Below are 21816 nucleotides of genomic sequence, written 5' to 3' on the forward strand. Positions count from 1 at the left end.
TTCACATCCCAGCCCGGCCCCTCAAAAAAACAGGTAAAGATATGAAGTCATGTAGTAACAACAGCACGCAGTTATCACTATTCTAACTTCATCCTCCCCTAGTTTTTCTCCTTCTTTATCACATTCTTCTGCATTTTCCACAGCTGTTTTTCAGCTCCTTTCCCCTCTGTTCTTTTTGCCCATCCTTAGCTTTATCTGCTTCACAACGTTCCTAAATCTCTTCTGAAATCTGACAGCTCTTTCCCAGCTCTTCAGCTTCCATCAGTGCAGAAGCACAGCCTATCAGGCTGCTTTCCGTGTTGTGAGAACTGCCAGGGGGTTTTGCCTCTTCTGAGTGGGAGACTGGAGGACAGCAAAGATCTTGAATCAGATATGCATGAGGTGCATTGAATGTCTAGAGCATACAGTCCTTAAAGATTTCAGGCAAGGACAGGCACTCAAGAGACTGAATTCTTACATTGTTGCTGCATTGTTTAAGTCTAAAACAGCGCATGTTATTCCATCTTCATTTAATGGCAGGCTTGCGGATAAAAACCAAAGACAATGGCAGACAGCAATGAGATGACAATCAACCTTGTCGTCCTTGGAAGAACTCAAACTGGCAAAAGTGCTGCTGGGAACAGCCTGCTAGGCAGCTTGGACTTCGAAAGTCATCTCTCCCCAAGCTCAGTGACAACCTGTTGCAGTCTTGGGCACAGCTGCCGTATTTTGGGGATTACACGAAGAAATGGCTGTGAGCTAGCTCTCCGCGTTCGGGTACTTGACACTCCAAGCTACCCTCACAGCAGCCTGAGCAAAGAGCAGGTGAAACACACAGTAAGATCCGGTCTGGCTCACCACTTCAGGGAGGAAGGTCTGCATCTTGCTCTTTTAGTCCTGAGGGCTGACTTGCCTCTGTGTCCAGATGAAAATGATCAAACAATTCAGTTCATCCAGGTAAGAAATAAATAGAAGTTTCTACTGTAATGGCAACTCCTTTTGTCTCTGGTTGAAAGTAACTATGGAGGCACTGACTGCAGATATGAATTAGAGGAGTGCAGCTAAAAACTGGAACGCCCTGCAGTCCACCAGCTGAAATACATAATTACATTCATAGATCTAACACTGTACACCATCATCACACATACCATGTTGAACCAAGAAAAGAAAAGCAAGAACTGCTATGCTGTTGTTGGATTCAACACTAGAGACTTCTGGAATCAAATTTACCTAGCAAAGTAAGCTTCTCTCACAGAAATTAGTCAAAGGTTTACTATGACACTTCTAGGTTGTTGGAGAGACATGCTATTTGAAGTAAAAATTTGGTTGCTTCACTCTCCTGTGGTCTGCATAGGACAGAGCACAGCCCAAAGCAGAGAACAATAGGTCCAAAAATCATACAGAAAATCACTATAACTAATGCTGTTATCTATTCAAGGGGAAAAAAAAAAATATATTAGAAAGTTAACAGATTTATTCTGGCAAAGGAAATCTTCTAGCAATACTCACTCGAAGCAAATATTTTGAATCTACTTGGAAGAGAATTTTTGGAATTAGGTAAGATTTATGGGAAGAGGTGACACTGAAAATGAACGTCTTTGCCTTCCGTGGAATCCGTATATATTTTTTTCTCATTGTTACCCTTCCTTATACATTTCTACTTTTCCATTTCTCTTAACTTCGTATTATTTAAGAGGAATCATCACTTTCATCTAGAATTTTCACTTTAAGCCAATGAAAAATCATCTTGAGATTGTTTTGGATCAATGCCACACAGCTGTTAAAAGCCTAGGAGATGCCCCTGTACCCTTCTCCTTTAATGGAGCTTTAAAAATCCCCACTGAGATTAAATAAAACACATTAAAACCAAAACAGTAAGAAAACACTTCCTTGTTTCTTAATTATAACTTGTTTAAGGTATTATCTTTTTAAAAGGCTGTCATGCTATGATTTCATCAGCCAGAAACAAATGGGGCAGGACAGTTGTCTGAGTGCTGGGATTATGAACAACAGTGGTTGTGTTTCACTATGCCATTCCAAGAAGAAACTACCATGAGACTACGCTTTTAGCAATAAGGAGATCTCACAATAATCCTCTACATATTAGGGATGGTCTATCAGTAACGCATACAGAAGACTACTGGCATTTAAGTCTGCATTTTTTAACCCAACAGTCTAATGTATTAGGAGAGTGGCAGATACTGATCTCATAACTAATAATAGCACTGGCTTATCTGAGCCCTCAGATAATTAAAGGCACCACTCTTTCTCTAAACTAGCCTCTTAACTCTTCCACAGACAGCCTACACCAATATTAAGTTTATTTTGCAGTTTATTTTTTTCTCATCCCTAACATCTAAGACAGATTAATCACTATCAATATAACATAATCAATTTAAGTCTAACTTAAGGAGTTAGTCTAACTCCTTACTTATTTTGGGAATACAAATATATCTTTTAAAACTGTTTCACGCATTTAAACTTTTAGTTTACAGAGTTTTTGAAATAACTATAAGGTGAACTTGAATAATACAGTAGTTTTCCTTTCACACAGACAGGTGTTTGCATGACTGCACTGAAGTTGCTAATTCTTTTACAATTGTAACTTAAAGCCTGATCTCTTACTTCTACTAATTTCTTTCATACTGACAAAAAGCCAGCTTATTTTCCCTGTTCCCTTCCATGAAATGAACAACTGTAGTCAAAGAAATTCTGTCATTATTCCTGTGCTGCCACAGACAGTTCAGTTTAAGAAGATATAGCTGTTACCGAAATCAGTGTTGCATAAAATTGCTGACTTATTCACTGCAAGGTGATTTAGAAATCTTTTTTCAAAGAGCTTAAAGATAGCGTACAAGTATTTATATGTAGAAAATAATTTAAGCTACTTGAATTTTACATATTATTTCTGATGATGCACGATGTAGCTAAACAACAACTGCTGTAATTTACATGTGGAACTTTTAACTGAAGAAACTCTAACACCTGCAGAACAGTCAGCTGTTATCACTGCACAGCCACCTATTTCCACTAGAAGGCAATACCAAGGTATTTAAAGGTCAAAATCCCACGAAATTCCAGCAACTCAGATAGATTCTGTAAGTTGATCTGTAAGTTGATCAGTTAATACATAATTATGTAATGAAAAAATGAATAAGAATTTGAGATTTGTTTTTCATTACAGGAACTTCTAGGTCCCACATGGAAGGATTTCACTGCAGTTTTACTTACTCACGCTGACAAGGCAGAAGCAGCTGGATTCAGTGAGGAAGCATACTTGCACAAAGCTTCAAGTACCCTGTTGTCACTACTGAGCTCAGTACAGAATAAATATATTTTCCTAGACAACCAGAAGAGCATAATTAAAGAGGAAAGAACTACTGTCTTAAGAAAGCTTTTAAATTTTATAAGACAAAATAATTCTCGAGTACTACTTAAGCATGACAAGGAACAGAATTAGCTTTCAGGTGATCATTTGTCTATTTTCTACGCTATATAACATCTAATAAAATAGATAAGACAGCAACTTGAATCTTCAAGACCCCTACCAAACACCTCTGAACATACATCTGGAAATCTCTCTTCAGGTTACCAAACTGCATGCCCTTCATAGAGTACCTCACACTACTGAATCCAGAATCCTAGTTTCAACCACGTGAGAACAAGCTAGTACTCAAAATCACGCTCCTAATACGAGTGCAGTCAGTAATAAGATTTTATGCTACACCTTATTATAAATTGCATTTCATACACAACACAGATCTGGAAGGAAAAAAAAAAAAAAAAATCACACTAAAAAAAGCTTTCCAGTATTAAAACTTAAGATTTACCTACTGTAAAGGTGGGTTTTTTTTTTACTTTGATTCAAAGGTTAAAACTGAAATTCTTGAACTTGAAGAATTTTGTTTAATAAGATATTACTGGAGACACAGTTTACAGGCCAGTTAAAATAGCTCCCCATGTGTTTAATGCTATTTAGCACACTTAGAATAATGCGTAGAATAATTAATTTCTGCTGCTTATTCCCAGATACATGAAAAGTTAGCACAGTTAACCGTATAGGCACATACAGAACTCATCTGATAAAGACAACTTAATTTTTTCTTTTGTGTTTGGTTCCTTTTAATCTTATATCATTAGCACTTTGATTTTTTATCTCCCAGCTTACTATATACGTTCAAAGCCTATGAAATCCAGGTAAGTTCCTTACATCAGTGGTTAGAGAAGTGCTTATCATGTGAGTAGTTAGACAGTAAATTAAGTAGTACATGCTGAAACATGTGAAGCATTTCTAAATAGTTACTTTTCAAGTTTTATTGTGAATTTATCTGCAATGGTTATTTTCAGATTATTGAAAGGCAAAAGTTAAAAAGAAGCAACTTAATGATATCACCATAGTAGTTGTGCCTGTTTTAAATACACTATTATGAATAATTCAAATAAAACCTCGAAGAGGGAATTTGTTAAAAAAGATCAAGCATATTTTGAACGAAATATTATTCAAAATGTATATTAAAATGGAAAAAAGATGTGTGTTTTGAACATTGAAAACCAGCTTTTTCACATTTGACTACATTTTCTCAACAATCTATTAGCTACTCATTCTTAATTAGTCATCTCCCTCACTAGGAAGGAACTATCGAGGTTAAAAGATAAAACTTCAAAACTATTTTAGCAAAGCAACATATTTGATACGTCATTTTACATATTCTGGGGTATAAGGGACCATAGTTTAATACTCCTGTTACAACTGTCTGCAGACTACTCAGAAAACACGGCCAAAAACAAAGTTGCAGAAGTTTATAATATATCTGAAAAATGCTTAAGAGGACTGAAACTGTTGAAAGAATGAAAACAGCTGCAGGCTTCCGACCAACTGTTAGCACTGAGTGTAGCACACAAGGAATAGGGCAGAAAGTTTTCCTTATTGAGATGCTCTTGCTTCATGGATCCTCTTAACTTTTCAGTTATCTAGAAAACACGATCATCAGCCTTTAGTCCTTCCATGAATGAGCCTTGGTAATTAACCACTGAGTGGTTAATGACTGCACAGAACACAACCTCAAAGAGGGTCAATATGGAGATGAGTGAATTGTTAGTGTTTCAAGTATAACATTATGCATCTCTGGGAAAGGAATCGAACAAAAAAAAAAAAAAAAAAAAAAGGTATTAGACATGCATTTCAGAGGGTTATATATTCATATTTTTTATTGTGCTCGCATTACTTTCCATTTCAACATCTGAATAAGCAGCTAACAACCATTTATTTAATTCCGCTGTTTGCCATGGTCTCTGCCCTGCAGACTCCTTTTCCTTTCACTTCAAATGGAACTCCTTTGTACGTAGCCACACACTGATCATTGGTATGGAGATCAGGTTGGATTTGCTCCCAAATCTTCTTCTTGGGATTAAGTTCCTTCTCAGGATCTCCTGTTTCAAAACAAAGAATAACCTAATAGCACACAACACATAAGAAACAGCAAGGAGCTCTATGTGAGCACACATTAGTGAGAGCTCACATAGAATCTCTGTACAAATTTTTAACGGAAAGAAATATTACCTGTGAGTCTCAAAACAAAAGCTTTAATTTTAATTAGGGACCGCTTAGAATCTGTCTCCAGATCATCTCTCAAAATGATGGGTCTTTCAGAAGAAAAAGTACTGTAAGTAGCAGACCTTAACTCCTGTCTAAAGAAATCAAACTGTTGCTGGCTGTTGATTTATAAAATTTACCTAAAAGCAAAAGGATTTCTAAGAATTAAGCAGATGCAGACCATAAGAGCATGTAGAACAATATATTGCTTAATAAGACACAGCTTTATCTATACCTTAATTTTAGGAAATAATGTATTTTTAGACCTTATATCAAAGAAATTTGGTAGGTGCCCTCATAGATGAGAAATACATTTAAAAAAAAAAACAAAAACAAAACAAAACAAAAAAAAAGAAACAAGAACACAAGAATCAAACAACCAGTCCTAGATAATATATCCTCTCTGAGATTATCTCAGGGGAGCCAGAAGTTCCTATGGCCAATGACAAGCTCTCTGTGTAAGCATAATGTCAAATACTTCCTTCTTCCACTAATCAGTGTCCCCTGGAAGAGAAAAATCCCATTGCCTAGTACTAGGTGTATGTGGTTAGTTTCTAGTATTCTTCAGTGGCTTCTGACCAACACAAGTATACAAATCACATTAATTCCAACTTCTCTTATTTTCTTCTGATGCAATCTACTCCTGTGCTCAAGTCCTGTAATACTAAGTTACCTCAGCATGTAGACAGCTCTAACTTCTGTAGCTTCTATAAACTGCAACTGTGCAAGAAAAGCACACCAAACTGACTTCTGTACTAAGCAGACTATTGTTGCCTGAGTTTGCTAATTGTATTCCAGTTACTTCTCAACTGTAGTGCATGTAACATTTGAGAGAAAAACAGAATAAATAACCTAAGAGCTTGGAGCTAAATGCGCATTTTCACAAAAATTAAAATTCTGTTCAATATTTAAGTTCACAAAAAAGGACTTAGACCACAGTGAACGCATACAAACTAATAACAATCATTAAGTTTAATATTACACAACCCACTGGGCATTTCCTTCCTTTGTCAAATATAGAAAGTTTTTTTTTCCATTAAGAACAAAATCTGACCTTTACTATAAAAAACATTTTGAATGTTAATAAGTTTATTTGTAATTTCATATCAACTCTTGGAATGTGTGATGAGCACACACTAGATCAGTATAGGCACCAATTGTAAATACTACTCGAGTTTTAAGATGTGCATTTTTCTAAACTTTTTTCTCATTGCATTTTCTTCCCTTCCAAAAATATTCATTAGAATGGTTTCTAAAACTTAAATTTCATCTTGCAATGGCTTAATGAGCTTCACACTATAAAATAAAAAGAACCAAATAAAAGAGCTCAATTCTTGCTGAATGTGTCATCTGGTCTAACAGTTCAAATACTATAGAAGAAATTACCATAATAAGCAAGAAACCTCTTCACACTGTAACAGCTCACCTATGAAATGACCTTATGAAATATTAATACTGCTCACCCTGCTATGGAATATAATCACACAACTGTATCCATATAGAGATAGCATAGTTAAAGAAGCCTACTGAATACAGACTATGCACTGCATTCCAGCTTTAGCACCTTACTTTTTATTTCTAAGAGCTAGATATCGATCAAAATGTTAGATTCTTAGATCAGAACTAATATCAAATAACTTACATAATAACTTGAGGTCCCCGTGGCATTTTTGCATTTAAGAATTTTGCCAAAGCATCAATTATACTGGTACACTGGTACCAGCAAGATTCCTTCATTAGCTTTGAAAGCTCCTGTAACTGCTTTCACACAGCAATTCCTGTGTGGGAGTGCATAGTTTACAGACAAGTGAATGAATAATTTTTCTCAGGCTAATGTGAGTCAGATCTTTTCCACTCCTGTTTGGTATAAATTTGGTAAAGTTCTTAATACAGGAAAGACCCAACAGATCTTGAAGATTCATGTATTAGAGTACAAAATGGTGTTAAAGTTCCACTGAGGACAATGACATTAAGTAAGCCAAGAGTACTTCTCCAGACCACAGCATCATTTTATAATTTTATAAATCTTTCCTCCCCTGAAACACAGAAAATGATTTTAAGAAAATTCTCAAACTTCAAACTAATTGTTAGTTTCTCTAAAGGAACAAGACACTTTCTTTAACAAAAAAATCAACAGGAAAATTAGCTTCTCATTAATACTTTGTATGGTGGAGAAGGTTTATAAAACACATTGATTGCAATGTGCTTGATAGACAGCTGTGTTTTAGCTGCGTTACTGTTGCTGCTGCTCCAGTTGCTTCATAAGCTTTCATACTTCAAACCAGAATCAGATATCCTTACTATTTTCATTTCAATGACTAAGTGTTTACACTTCAAAACTACTCTTAAAAATTACATCAGAACATAAACGATTGCAATTTTAGCAGAGTTACAATCTGTATCAGAATATAAACAATTGCGATTGAGCAGTGATATTAAATGACATCTGACATAGTAGGGTTTATCCATTAGCAGGGTTTACTCTACAGCTTTGAATGGGAGTTCCTACTATTTAGCAACTACTGTAGCCCCTCAAAATTTAGTGCACATTACATGAACCCAGTTTAACCAGTTCCGCATCTGAACTAGCAAGTTTCATGTCTTTCTAAAACAGGCAGCATTTTTCATTTTCGAGATTGATACTCTTAGTAAACAAAGCATACTTCAGATATTTTCAGACATAGCATTAAATCAAAGAAAACTGAGCTTCCCTCCCACTTCCTAAGAAGTTGGATAGAATACTGCTTTCATCATCATCATATGTCAACCAAAATACTTATTTTTAAACAAGCATCAGGTTTAGTAATGAGGATGATATGTTTCTATGTTGAAAACAAATGTTCAATCCTTCACATGTAAAAGAAAAAATATATTTTTGAGCAACAAAGTTATGACACTTTTTCTAGAGGTAGGGCCTGGAGTCAGAAACTTGAGACACTGGGTAAGTTACTTTATATCTCTATGCTTTACATTTGCTAATTGCAACAAGCAAATATGTTTGCTCAAACACATGCAAAACAGAAACACTTGTTAAGACTAACTTTTAATAAACTGAATAATTTTAATACTACAGCACAGCGTCACTTTTAAGAGTATTTCCCTGCATTCTCAAACTTTCAAACTGGTTGAATATTTTCAGTCCTTTATTTACACAATTCTAGCATGCTAATAAAGAGTTTTAATATGACACGTTCTGATTGCTTCAACCAAAATCCAACCAGCTTTGAAATACTGTTCTCTCTACTTTAGAAGTGATGTCACCTTTGCAAAGGTGAACTGCCTCCTATTTCCTTTAATTTCCTTCTTTCCCAAGTACCCACTGCTTACCTGGAAAACCTTCAAAAGTGATTCTGTCTCCAGCTACCGCTCCGGGTGGGGGAGCCAGAATTTCCACTTTTTCTGGGGAGCTGGCACACATCACCATTGCTTGAGATACTACTCCTCTCATCTTTGCAGGCTTCAAGTTACAGAGCAGTACTGCCATCCGATTCTGCATCTTGGGGAAGGAAAAGAGAAGGATGTGAATATTTAAATGCCACATGCTGTGGCATTTTGGGATGGTGGGGAGAGGGAGGAAATGACTAATTTCATTCTAAAAAAAAGAATTACAATGAAGATGCTTCAACTTACACAAGTACGAAACAACAAACGCACAATTTTAATGCCTGCACACCAGCAAGAACATCTAAACTGCTCAAGGGTTAGTTTGTGAGGAATGGTTTCAAGCTACGGCAGGGGAGATTCAGGCTGGACATTAGGAAGTATTACTTTTCATAAAGGGTGGTCAGGCACTGGAATGGACTGCCCAGGGTGGTGGTGGAGTCACCGACCCTGCGGGCATTCAAGGAAAGGCTGAATGTTGTGTTGAGGGACATGGTTTAGTGGGAGCTATTGGGAATAGGTGAACGGTTGGACTGGATGATCTTTTAGGTCTTTTCCAACCTTGGTGATTCTATGATTCTGCATTCGTGTTTTTTTTTTTTTTTTTGCTAATGTTAAAGACTAGTCTCACCTCTTCTTGTTTTTAATTGTACAAATCTTTTAGCAGAATGAAAACACACTCTTATTAACAAACAACAATAAACAGTCAAAGATACTTCAGGAAAGGATGGCTTACGGACAAATATTGTTAGTACCTGATCCAAGGGAACATATTTCACTAAACCACTGACAACGGTCCTTGGGCTCGCTTCTCCAACATCCACCTTTTCAACATACAACGAGTCTGCATCTGGGTGCTTTTCAGCACTAATAATGCAGCCGACACGAAGATCCAGACGAGACACATCTACAGGTTTTGAATCACTACTTCCAGCAGCTGGCTGCTGTTTCTTCTCCTTCTTATCACCTATTGAAATTTAGTTCAAGAAACATTAAAGAAAATAGCATAAAGTTATGTCTGTTACTAATTACAAGGGAAAAGTGAGCTACCATCTCAGAATCAAGCATAAATTCAGTGCAAAGTGCAAATAAGCTGTAAAATTTAGCACCTCTGTTACTAGTTTCCAGAAAATAATCATCTTACATCTTTTCATTTAGATTGTTACTACGAGTTCCACCCTAAGGCAGAGTTGTTTTCTTAATGAAGTCGTTCTGACTTAAAATGTGTAAAGTATCCTCTGCCAAAGGCCACAGTGATAAGACCAAGAGTAGTTTTAATAATTTGTAATTACCATTAAGTTTTGCCTTGGTGTTTCACAAAAAACTCAAAGCTAGAGAAACACAAGTAATAAGGTTACGAGCACTTAACAACTGCTCCTGAGGGTGGGCTGGCTCTAAGTCACTGCAACTGCAGTGTGACAGTTGCAAAGCAACCCTTCCAGATGACCTTAACTGACATTATTTGTTTCACAAATACAAATACATTGTTTCAACTGTAAAGCTTTCACTGCTAACAGCATTTACTCAGTCACAACACAGATGTTTGTTATCACCTACACATACACTGTATACCATAAAACAGAAGTGAGGCAGCATTACACACAACTTCTTAGAAATTTTTGTGACAAGGAAGTTATATCCAGTTTATATAGACTGTCTTGTTTGAACGACATTAACGATTACAATGAACAATGAAACATATGGTATAAAAAAAACATGTAAAAAAGTTGAAATAAGTCTGTTATTCTTACATTCAAGAAAACTTAGCTATCACCATAAGCTAAATTCCCTTCTCTGATGTGAACTAAACTCTCCTTCCTATGAGTGGGGCCAGAGAAGAAAATTACATTATCATGAATCCAGTACAAGGATGAAATTGTATCACGTGCTCAAAGATTTGGGGGAAAAAAAGATTTTTTCTTCATTATTTTTTTGTTTTACTTTTAATTAAGTAATAGCTCTTCAAAACTATTTCAGTTTACGTATGATCAAAAGTGCTAGCATTTACAGCAAAATATAATTATGTGTTACTACAGGGATATGTAATTAAAGATAAATTATGTTTGGTTTTGGGGAGCGGGGCTTGTTTCTCTGTTTATGCGAATATAGTTGGAAGTTCTTAAATAAGGGAGGTCAGTTATATTAAAAGAAATTTGGTGTATCTCACTTCAGTAAGAACTTGCACCTTAACAGCCTTTGTTAGCTACAAGTTCTTCTGATACTTTAAGAGTTAGCACATGACTCTTCTTCATGCGACCATGAGCTGTATATTATTTTTACCACTACCCAGAACAATGTAAAAGCACAAATCAACAATTTTCATGTCTATTGCGATTAAGAAAAAGCAGAATACCTTTTTTTTCTACTTTTTCCTTCTTTTTCTTTTCTTCATCTTCACCTTTAATGTGATCTTTGGAACCAGATGATGCAACTGCTGTGGGTTGTGGAACATCATCTGAAAATGAAGCTGTAGACACAGTTGTACCAGAAGGAACTGCAACCTGTTTTACTAAGAATCAAGAATATATAAATTAGAAGGGGTGCTAAAATTTGGAGCAACACAACATGAAGTTTCCAGTATAAATGAAGTAGAGACGTGAACATTTTGCTTTAAGCACCTAAAAACTCAAAACTACTGAGCAGTCAAGTGCACTACAAATCCAACAACAGAACTCACTGTATATGCGAATCTGATGACTTATTCTGATGACAAGAACGAAGCCTCTGATTATGTATTTTTTTAGATTGGGAAAAATGCTACCCACCCTCCTATTTATCTCATCAGATAAAACAATAGAAACCCATTTCTTCTACCTCACATTCTTCAAAGATCTCATTTAACATATGATTGCACTGTGTACTCATATTAATGACTGACTGACAAAGATGCTGTGTCACTGTAGTTCTGCATCCTGCATACACACTTTTTAAATATTTAATAACTTTTCTGAAGAATTGTGCCCTCTTCAACACAAACGATTTGCACCAATTATTTTTTAAAAAATATCTGAATTTGAGATTTTGTTGCACAGCTACTTGCCATCCAATTACTTCTTGTGGAAAGACAGTATCTCAAAAATCTGATAAATTAAAAGTATTATGGGAGTTTTTTTTAAACATTCTATATTCGTCTACTTTTTTTTTGTTGTTGTTGAAATGCTTCAGACTTGCACAGCTAGAACATACAAATTTAATTCAAAATACTGTATCTGAATTTATTCCTACTAGCTTTTAGGAAAACTAAACTTAAAAAAAAAAAAAAAAAGATGTATGTGAAGCAAAATATTTCCTTATTTTTTACTTTAGTGTAAGCCCATCTTGAAAAACAAGAACTATGCATCTCAGGACTTCACTCTGCAGAGTAAAACAAATTTTGCCAAATAAACCATACCCACTTATGGAGTAACATACAGAATAACAGATCACAGAAATATGAACTAATTATTTGGTTTAGTACATGTGAAGGCTTTATTTTCAAAAGGAGAAAAAGAATACCATGAATTTATAAAACTCAAGACTTTTTGAAAACTCAATGTGTTGTTTTGCAGAAAAAGACTCTGGTTGAATGCCAGCATCTATCCACACTGGCCCACCTTACCCACTGACAGTTTGGGTAAAAATACCAGTACTTGTTTAAGGTTCTATAGAGAGGCTCTATTTCAAAATAATTTTGAATAAAATATGTCGCATATGTAATGCTTCATTTTCACTTCTTCCTTTTTTAATACAGAATTATGGTGTGAGCTGAATTGAGTTGAACAGAAGAATGCAAAGAAAGAAAAACAGTGCTATGAAAGGCAGGTTTTACCAGAGCATTAGTTAAAAATTCAAGACAGTTTCTAATTTTATATTGCCACAGATTTCTAGTAAGTCACTGTCCACCTGTTTGTTGAACAATTACATAATTTTCTATAGGGATTTCAGACAGGCTAAATCAAATATGAGACTATAAAGAAGAGTTGAGCATTCATCAGTTTTCAAAGTATTATAAGTACTTACTGACATCATTCAAGATTGGGACTCATAAAAGGTGATGTTAGAAAAGACCATGCAAGGAGGCAGTTCCACATCTGATAAAGATTTGGCACACACACCTATTACGCTCGCAGCTTACTAAAGCTGTGCAAGTAGGTACCTTGCAATAGACACTGAACCTTGGAAAATTCAGAGTCCGTAAGAGATGCCATAGACACACATACCAAAAGAAAAAGACAGCACAAGACATGGAATCATCTGAATTGGAAGGAACCTATCAAGCCCATTTGGCCAACTCCCCTGCAATGAACAGTGACACCTACAGCTCCATCAGGTTGCTCAGAGCCTCTCCAGCCTGACCTGGGCTGTCTCCGAGAACAGGGCACCCACCATTATCTCTCTGCACAACCTGCTCCAGCATTTCACCATCCTTAACATAAGAAATGCTTTTCTTACATCCAAAAAAAAAAATCTTCCCTTTTAATAGGAAACCATTTCCCCTCATCTTATCACAACACACCCTAAAGAGTTTATTCCCTTCAGGAACTAACTACACATATCTAAGAATTAACTAGAACTTTGTTCCCCAAAGACAGGACTTCTGTCCCCACCTCCATTTCGAATTTCAGCCTGAATCAGCTCCTGTTTCAGCCCTTCGATTTCTTTCTTCAGTTTTGCATTTTCCACACGGAGCTTTTTCTCTTCTCGGAGAGATGCCTGCAAGACTAGAAGTTCACACAATGTTAAAAACAACAACTTTGAATAATTAGCATTTACCACTTGACAAACAGAGGTTTTGTTAAAAAAAACAAAAACAAAAAAACAAACACAACTTGATGTGCCAAGCATCAAAAAACCTTAAAAGAATATATTACTAGCTGTATTTAGGAATCTGCTTTTTCATTGGTTTAAAAAAAAAAAAAATCCACAACACTTATATACTTGAGTTGCCTTTCAACATACTACATTTTCAGTCCCCTAAATTGATTCCTAAGAGGAAATTGCAAGAAATCTACTAAAAGAAGTTTGAACATGTTTGTAATATGGAACATCTTCACTCACTGATGCTCATTTGTATGAACTATCAAATTTGGCACTATGACACACTCAAGAGAATCCCATAGTGGTGAAAAGCAGCAATAGAAGCATGCCAGTGTATGAGTCTCACATCATTCCCAAATGCCTCTCACCCCCCAAAAATGAAAAGTGTCCTATCAAATTACCATAATCTCTTTATGTCATTACTCTTTCATCCATGCTTTTCTATTTCAGAATAAGCAGCTTCAAAAAACTCACAAACGACAAGGCAGTGAGAAGAGGTGCTATGATTATAAGCTTTATCTCTGAGAACTTAAAGGGCTGACAGCATTAATGAAGTTGTTCATGTTCTGTAATTTTTTCCTATGAGCATTTCATTTTAACCATCTGATTAACAAGCTTATTGTAAGACAGAATTCCTTACTAGCTTTCTCCTTGAGCAGGGCAATTTGCTGTTTGAGATATTCAATAACTTGATCAGCCTCTGCACCCTTCTGCTCCAGTCTGTTCAGCACTGCATTGTTAGCTGCCATCTTCATCAAGAAACGGGCTAAAAACCTAAACAAGTAAGAGTTTAAAATTAATTACTTCTTAATTGATAATTAATGTCCCATCTCTTACCACAAGAAGCACTTCTAAAATCCGTTGCTAAGTAAAGAAATCTGCAATTTAAACAAAACAGGCTTCTATCACCTGAAGCAAAGCTCAAACAAAAAGCAAAATTAATGTTTGACAGCTGCTGTTAAATATTACAGAAGCAACTTTTCTTCCTACTGCAGAAAACATTTTCTTGCCTCATAAAGCAGGTAAAATTCTCATAAAAATTTGCAAAACTCTCCAATAAGCTGATTCAGAATGTACTGAATTCTTTATACACTGTGGATACACATACATTAAGGAATTACTTATTTTTAAGCAGAATTCATCAGCATTTATACTCATCTCTGATTAATGCAACTTCTACTGCAGGTTTCTAGCTTCAGTTTTTATTTTAGCACTGATTTTGTTAGCCTCATTTTGTTTCCACTGAAATGGAAGGCCAGGCACCCGGGTAACAAATTCAAGGAACAGGAAATACAAAACAACAGTTAAGTGTAAAAACAAATAAATGCTGCCTAATTTTCCTTCAGGACACACAACTTTTTTTATTGGCTTTCACTACTGCTCCAGAAACAAGCAATGCCTTGTGTGAAATCCTAATTTGTTGAACTCTACCAAGTATGGTCCACTTCTTTCCTTGTGCCATTTGCATCTAAATATAAAGACTCAAATATGATAAACAGCATGATGAAACACAGACACTCATATCTGCAGCAGACTGTGCTTTTACCCTCTGTCCAGTACCTGCAGGATAAAATATTCTGTATTGACAACAATTATCTACAAATCAACCAAGAAAACATTCTAAGTGGAAGAAAAAGATGCCTTGTCGATTTTCACAAGTAACAGTAATATAATTCCTGTGAATTTGCCCATCAAATGCAAAGAGGGAAGACCTAGTAAGAAAACAGTGATCTATATCACTGCATTGGCTCCCAAACCTTTACCAAAGCCCGTAAAAGTTTTTTCTCATATCAAATTGGCAAGAAAGGATCCCATTTTATTGTGAGATTGCTCTGGCACTGCGACTTAAGACTGTTTTTAACATATGAATACTCCCTGCTGGAATTTGCAACAGAAGCCACAGGGCTGACAGAACAACTTAAAAATAACTCAAAGGTAAACAGGCACAAACACTTTTCATACCATTAATGCAGCACTTTAGCTGTATTCTCACTGGCAGCTTAACATTTCATGCCCTATCTACAACTACATAACAACCCAGAGCTATATAGCAGCTATACAGCACTCTTCCCCCTTTTTTTTTTTGAGCAAACTACCAAAGGCGACACTGAATTGGTATCCAGTAGTGAAATTAAAGTTTCTCAATGTAAAATTCACAAAGACAAAGAGACTGCAGTCTAAGCAGATGGTACATGGGTTTTAGTCTTCCTGCAAGTGATGAATGAATTTCCTTCTTTGTAATCTTATGCAATGCAAGCTTGTTTTACACAAACCTATCTCATAAGACAAAAGTATTATTGTCATTCCACTCTCTGCCTGTCCACAAGAGATTTCTTTTTTAAAAGCAAGAAAAACTTATGGAGAAAGAAGCAGTAAGGACCATCTCCTCAGGACAAGTGAAGTAATTTTAATATTCAAACTCATCTCGGCATTGAGAAAATATTTTTTCCATGTGCAACATACAGGATCCATTATTTTTGAGGTCTAACAGAAAACCAGGCACTTAAAAGTGACTCCAATAAGTTACTGATTTAGATGTCAACTGGAAATAAACATAAAAATATTATAGCACAACACAGCACAGTACAAAGCCTGGGGTATTACTGTCAGCATACCAATAAGCTCTCTCGCAAACTACACGCTCTCTCAAGGGAACACAATACTAACAGGGGAAACTCAGCCAACAACAACAGAGATGCTACTAAAACTTCAAAGTGAATGGAATTGGTACATTTTACAGGCTTTAGCCAAGTTGGCTAATGAACTGAAGATCTGGAAATAAAGTTACCTGATTACAATGGGTAGACATTTTCCCACTTGTCAAATAAATTTCCGTAGACCTATATTGCAATAACACAAGCAATAGGTATTTCCGATACTAACATAAAGAGCCAACAGGCCGAAATGAAGTGCTGTGCAGGCACGTGAACGCATAAAGCAGTGTGATAAAACTGTATCCAAAAAGGGCACAATTTGGTTTCTTTAAGATCCACCCTTGCTATAAAACAAAGCACATTAAAATTGTTACTATTGGAACAATCCAAGTTTACACTCTGCAGTCTGTTCTTTCCCCATCCCTTATTTCCTTCGCCCTCTGTTACTCCGTCCGTCCCAGAAGAAAAATGATTGGTGATGTACGAACTATAAGAAAATTGAACAATATAGCACAAAGAAAAGAATCTTAACTTCTTACAGATAGATTTTCATTTGATTATTTGATGTTTGTGTTACAGAAACATTCCAGAGCCAACTGAAAGTAAAGTCACTTCTTACAGTTGTGCCTTACGAGCTACTTTCCTTACCCTGAGCTAGGGTAAAACAGTTGAGAAAAATAAGTCCTGAGTAGCTATAGCAATGGGACAAACCTTCTGACAAGTGTAGCTGCCTAGAATTACCTGGGTTTACTGAGCTAAGAGAAACTGCTTAACCTCAAAGCTCTGATTCCTACTTTTTTTTTTTTTTTTACCTGCAAGATCTTCAGTGCTGCCTCCAAACCAACAGTTTCCCAGTAATGGAACTCATTGATCAAATGAAATATGTAACTTCACAAGTAAGTGTAAGGGTTGTATCAGTATGAAAAGACTGTTTAATTTCTCATCATTCTATTTCCTGACTTTAAAGCACTGTCTATCTTTCTACTTCAACAGAAAGCACTGCTCTTCGTGGTCTCCGAAGTATCTGCAGTCCCCTAGTAATAATAAAACAGGTATCTGTTTTCCAAAAACAGCCAATGCAGAAGGTTCCCAAAAGTGGAAGGCTGTCTACCATAAATCAATATTACCCATATAGCACAAACTACCCCCAAATGTCAATGTTTTATGCTAGTTTATCAGAATTGGTTTAGACATCAGACTACATTCAGATTAAAAAATGAAGAGACCGATAGGGGACTAAAAATCTAAACTTTGTCTTACTCTTCAGTGTTATCTGTTTCCTAAAGAAACAAAAAGCCAAATCCCCCATAAAATTAATGACAAGATTTAGAACAAACTAAAAATTGTTTTTGGAATCTATCCATGGTCCAAACATGGAACCAATTACTTTTTGCTATTGGAAAAGCAATCATTTAACCAAAAAACAGGAATTGGAAGCCAACGGACTCCCAAAACCTACAATAATTAGCTCCAAGCATTCCATTTTCCAGCTGCAAGTTGTGGGTTTTTTTTTTTAAAGCCAGTATTTTAAAGCTCTCAGCTTATCTTGCAATGGTTTTTAATGTCAGCACACAAAGAAAGATTACTAACTATATGAGATCTGAACTACAGGCTGCTGCTCCCTGTGCATGCACCAAGCATATCTGTAATGGCAAAATAGCTTTTATTTTACCATTTTGAAGTCAGTAAGCTTCACATATCTTAACAGGCATTTTATTTCTCACTCTTTCCTACAGGCCTTGGTGCAACACAACCAAACGCATTCCATTGACACTTGGGCATATGTTGAGACAAATGTCAAATTCTGCCACAAATAACGTGAAAACAAAATCATCCTAACTGCCTGCTTCTCACCTCTTCCTCTCCCTTACCTACACTCACCTGCAGGCAATCAGAGGCTGAACTTGCAGAGCTCACTGAGCCAGGCTCCAAAGCATTCCTGCCAGAGCTGAGCCTTGAGCAATGCTGTTGTGCCATTGGGTAAGAGGGACGCAAGAAATGAGAAACTGCTGTATAACAGCTGCTGGGAGAGAAGTTCAGCTGGTCATTGGTGTGAAACCGTGACAAACAAAAAACAACTGTTGATGGAAACAAGTTTGCTTTTTGGTTGAAATGCTCTATTCATATTAAAGTTTGTCATTACAAAGCAGAACCTGTAGGATCAACGTTATTCTAAGAGTTACCAACAACACAAAGGTAACAATTTCTCCAAAGCAAAATATGCTTAGGGCAATTTTTCTTCTTCAGCTTTTGATCTTGAGTTTCAAGTAGTTCTCAAACGAAATTGCTTTGTTTCTTTCATGAGATGTCTCAAGATGCACCAAGGGTTCCAGCTCGTATTGCAACACATTCTACTTTCTGTAAAAGACAAGTATCAACAACCTTTTTGTTTCTGCAAAAAGTGTGTTCAAAGACTTCTCTCTGAGCATCTTTTTCTGAAAGGGTCATTTCTGGCAGACAATCTTACAAAAACTCATAAATGTAACAGAACATGCCAGCTGTTTGCCAGATTCTGCTTTCCTGTGCTTTGCACTTCCATGAACTGTCAGGACACACAGCAAAGCAGACTTAAGAGCCTCACATCACATCTTTTCATTCTGCAAACCGAGGAACAGTAGTGATCAGATCGAAACAGGAGAGTGAAGGTATGCTATCTTCTGCTCAATTGAAAGATCACCGCAATAAAGATGTTCCTGAGAGAAAAAAAAGAGCTTCATTTTCAGGACAAATTTAAGTTCTTCAACAACACAAGTAGGCTATGGCTGATTACTTCTGACATCAAATCTTCATTTTCACTTGAACACCTCCATACCTCAGTCACAGAAGTACAGAGTATGTGCAGCAGTCCAACTTGTCACTGAGGAGGCAATATGCTATTGCATTTAGTTGCACATATGTAGCGATACACTTCTATTGCTTGGACATTTTGGAAACTATATTCAGTAAGTTTCAAGCATATGCCTATTGCTACCATTCAATTCTCTTCTCAAGAAGTTGGATCTTGAATGAGATTCTTATTTTTGTTACACACTGAGAAATGCAGCAATGCCTTTCACACCCAAGCATTCCTTCTCGGGAAAGGCAGCTGTAAAGGAGAAAGATTTTTAGGCGTCAAGAGGCAGAGAGGAATCAGAATTAATTATCTGAAACCACTATGATCACACACTTTCATCCATAGAAAAATTTAATTCCTCAGTCGCAAACTAAAGCGGAACAAAAAGTCATTCACAGAGCTTACAAACCAGAAGTTTTAAAAAAAATCTGCTTTTCAAGTCTCTATGCAAATTAAATACAATTTTTGTATTGCTTGCAATTACTGAATGATCAAAATGATCAAAACTCATTTCTTAGTTCTAATACAATAGAACAGTTGTTTTTTACAACAGTTACAATAGTTCTAATAACACACCCTATTACACTTAAACATAATTTCACCTACATTGAAAAGACAAGTTCATATTAAGGTTTAATCCACCCATCTTTCCGAAATGTTAGCTCTGCAAGGAAAGAACACAGGTTTTCTGAGTCTCACATTGTCAAATTTTGCAAGACTAAAAACATGCTTTGAAATCCCAAACTAAACATGCAAACAACCAAAAAGTACATCTGCACCCATGCTTTTCTTCATATACAGCAAAGGAAACATACAGAAAGTATTTCTGGCAGAATGATGGCAAGCTCTTGAATAGCAACAACTAACAACGACTACATTTAAAATAAAGCTGGACTGTTTACGATGCCAACATTTTGAGCATTATTCATCATTTCAGCATAACACTTCAAAAATCAGGGCACAATTACTAAATCACAACAGAAGCTCATTTTTGGCTCACTGTAGTAGATCAGCGATCACCCACCAGGTACTAGAAAGAAGCATAAAACATCAAATGAAACTTTAATTATTGTCTTACATTTTGCTAAAAGAAAAAATGCTGCTTTTGATATGATAAACATGGAATTACAGCCTTAGTCATAAAAAAAATGCTGTAAAGCAAGGAAATAAAAAGTCCTGCAGACTTAGTACAAACGGACTTAAGAATTCTATTTTCTTTGTTCCAGCCGACAAGCAATTGGTTCATCTGGAGCTTTAAACACTTGAATAGTCCAACCATTGTTATTATTGCTGCTGTTATTTTTGGAGCACTTAAGTACACTTTTTACAGTATTCATAAACTATAAACAAATGTGTAGCCCATACTGAAAGCAAATTGCCAAGCAGCAAATTGTAAGGCATAGTCGTAGATTTCTGCCATATGTTATTTCAACTCACATTTTTGCACTGAGACTCAGAATAATTACTTTGCACATTTCCAAACAACTAACATGTCTAACACCATCCATCCACGAAGCAGTGCCAGCCCTACCAAATGATTTGCCGGCTCTGGAGAACACAGTTCAACTCTGATGGCCGCCAGATAAATCAGGCTCAATCTCAGCTGCAGACAGGTCCTCGAGTAGTCCTAAGAGCTTACTCCTCCCTATTTTAAAGGGCTGGAAAGAGTAAAAACACACAGATCCAAACCTTTGCATACTGAAAAACACAGTATGAAAAAGATGTACTATATTCCATCCCATTAAATATATATAAGAAGCTCAACCACTGGTATCAATTTTGAGGCAAGTTATTCAAGATTATTTTTAAATATGAAGACAAGTCACTCTTGAAAGAGAAGGATGTACCAAAGACATGGGTGAGTCACTGCATCAGTGAGACAAACAGAACCTAAACTATCAGAGGGAATGCATGACAATCTGTCAATTATTTGTTATTACAGACATAAGCAAAAGGATGAAATCCTTCCTTCAAGTGCATGACACCAAGCTTAATGTGAATTCAAGTGAGTCTTTCAGATCTGTATAGTACAGATAGTTAGAAATAAAAGACATTCCGGTATTTCACTCAAGTTCTCATTTTGACATAAAGTAGATGCTACAACATATTAATTAACTGCATCACATCTTAATACTCCACAGCTGGAGCACTAAAGGTTTAAGCAAAGTAAAGAGTAGCTGCAATTTCATTTATATCCTGTGCAAAATACTACTGGCAGGTTCCAGCTCCAAGTGATCTTTGTGAGCACTCATGTTTGAGCAGGCACCCCAAGGATTAAACAAAGCAGAGACATAATTACCAGGAGCAGGTTTGACTGTCCAGGTTAGGACAAAAATCATGAGATATGAACATCATTTGCAACAAAATTCTTCACAGCTACCAAAAACTTTTCAGTAACAATAAAGACTGCATACAAAGTTAAATGCAGATTAATTTCCTAAGCAGAATGGCCAGTAATTCTTGGGTTGCTCAAGAAAAGCAACTTATCTGCACTGCTTGAATTAAGCTCCAACAAATTACGCGTCCACTACATCTGCCAGGCCCCCTGGAAGTTCACCAGAGATTCATCTGGCTGTGCT

General features: G+C 36.2%; 2 protein-coding genes across 2 annotated transcripts; one reads left to right on the forward strand and one right to left on the reverse strand.

The window, feature by feature from the left end:
- Positions 1-543: 543 nt before the first annotated feature.
- On the forward strand, positions 544-3439 carry GIMD1 (GIMAP family P-loop NTPase domain containing 1; the record flags this gene model as incomplete). The annotated part of the gene is made up of 2 exons (XM_079534078.1): positions 544-936; positions 3164-3439. The coding sequence occupies 2 exons, from the start codon at positions 544-546 to the stop codon at positions 3437-3439; spliced, it is 669 nt and encodes a 222-aa protein (XP_079390204.1).
- A 1803-nt stretch (positions 3440-5242) lies between these two features.
- On the reverse strand, positions 5243-14517 carry AIMP1 (aminoacyl tRNA synthetase complex interacting multifunctional protein 1; the record flags this gene model as incomplete). Its single annotated transcript, XM_079534426.1, has 6 exons — positions 14391-14517; positions 13540-13653; positions 11307-11462; positions 9709-9920; positions 8900-9068; positions 5243-5409 (listed from the first exon to the last, which is right to left on the reverse strand). Exons 1-6 carry the CDS (start codon positions 14503-14505, stop codon positions 5243-5245), a joined length of 933 nt encoding a protein of 310 aa, XP_079390552.1. The 5' UTR covers positions 14506-14517.
- Between the last annotated feature and the right edge of the window lie 7299 nt (positions 14518-21816).

The sequence above is a fragment of the Tetrao urogallus genome (genome assembly GCF_951394365.1).
Source record: "Tetrao urogallus genome assembly, chromosome: 4".
In the NCBI taxonomy this organism is placed as follows: domain Eukaryota; kingdom Metazoa; phylum Chordata; class Aves; order Galliformes; family Phasianidae; genus Tetrao; species Tetrao urogallus.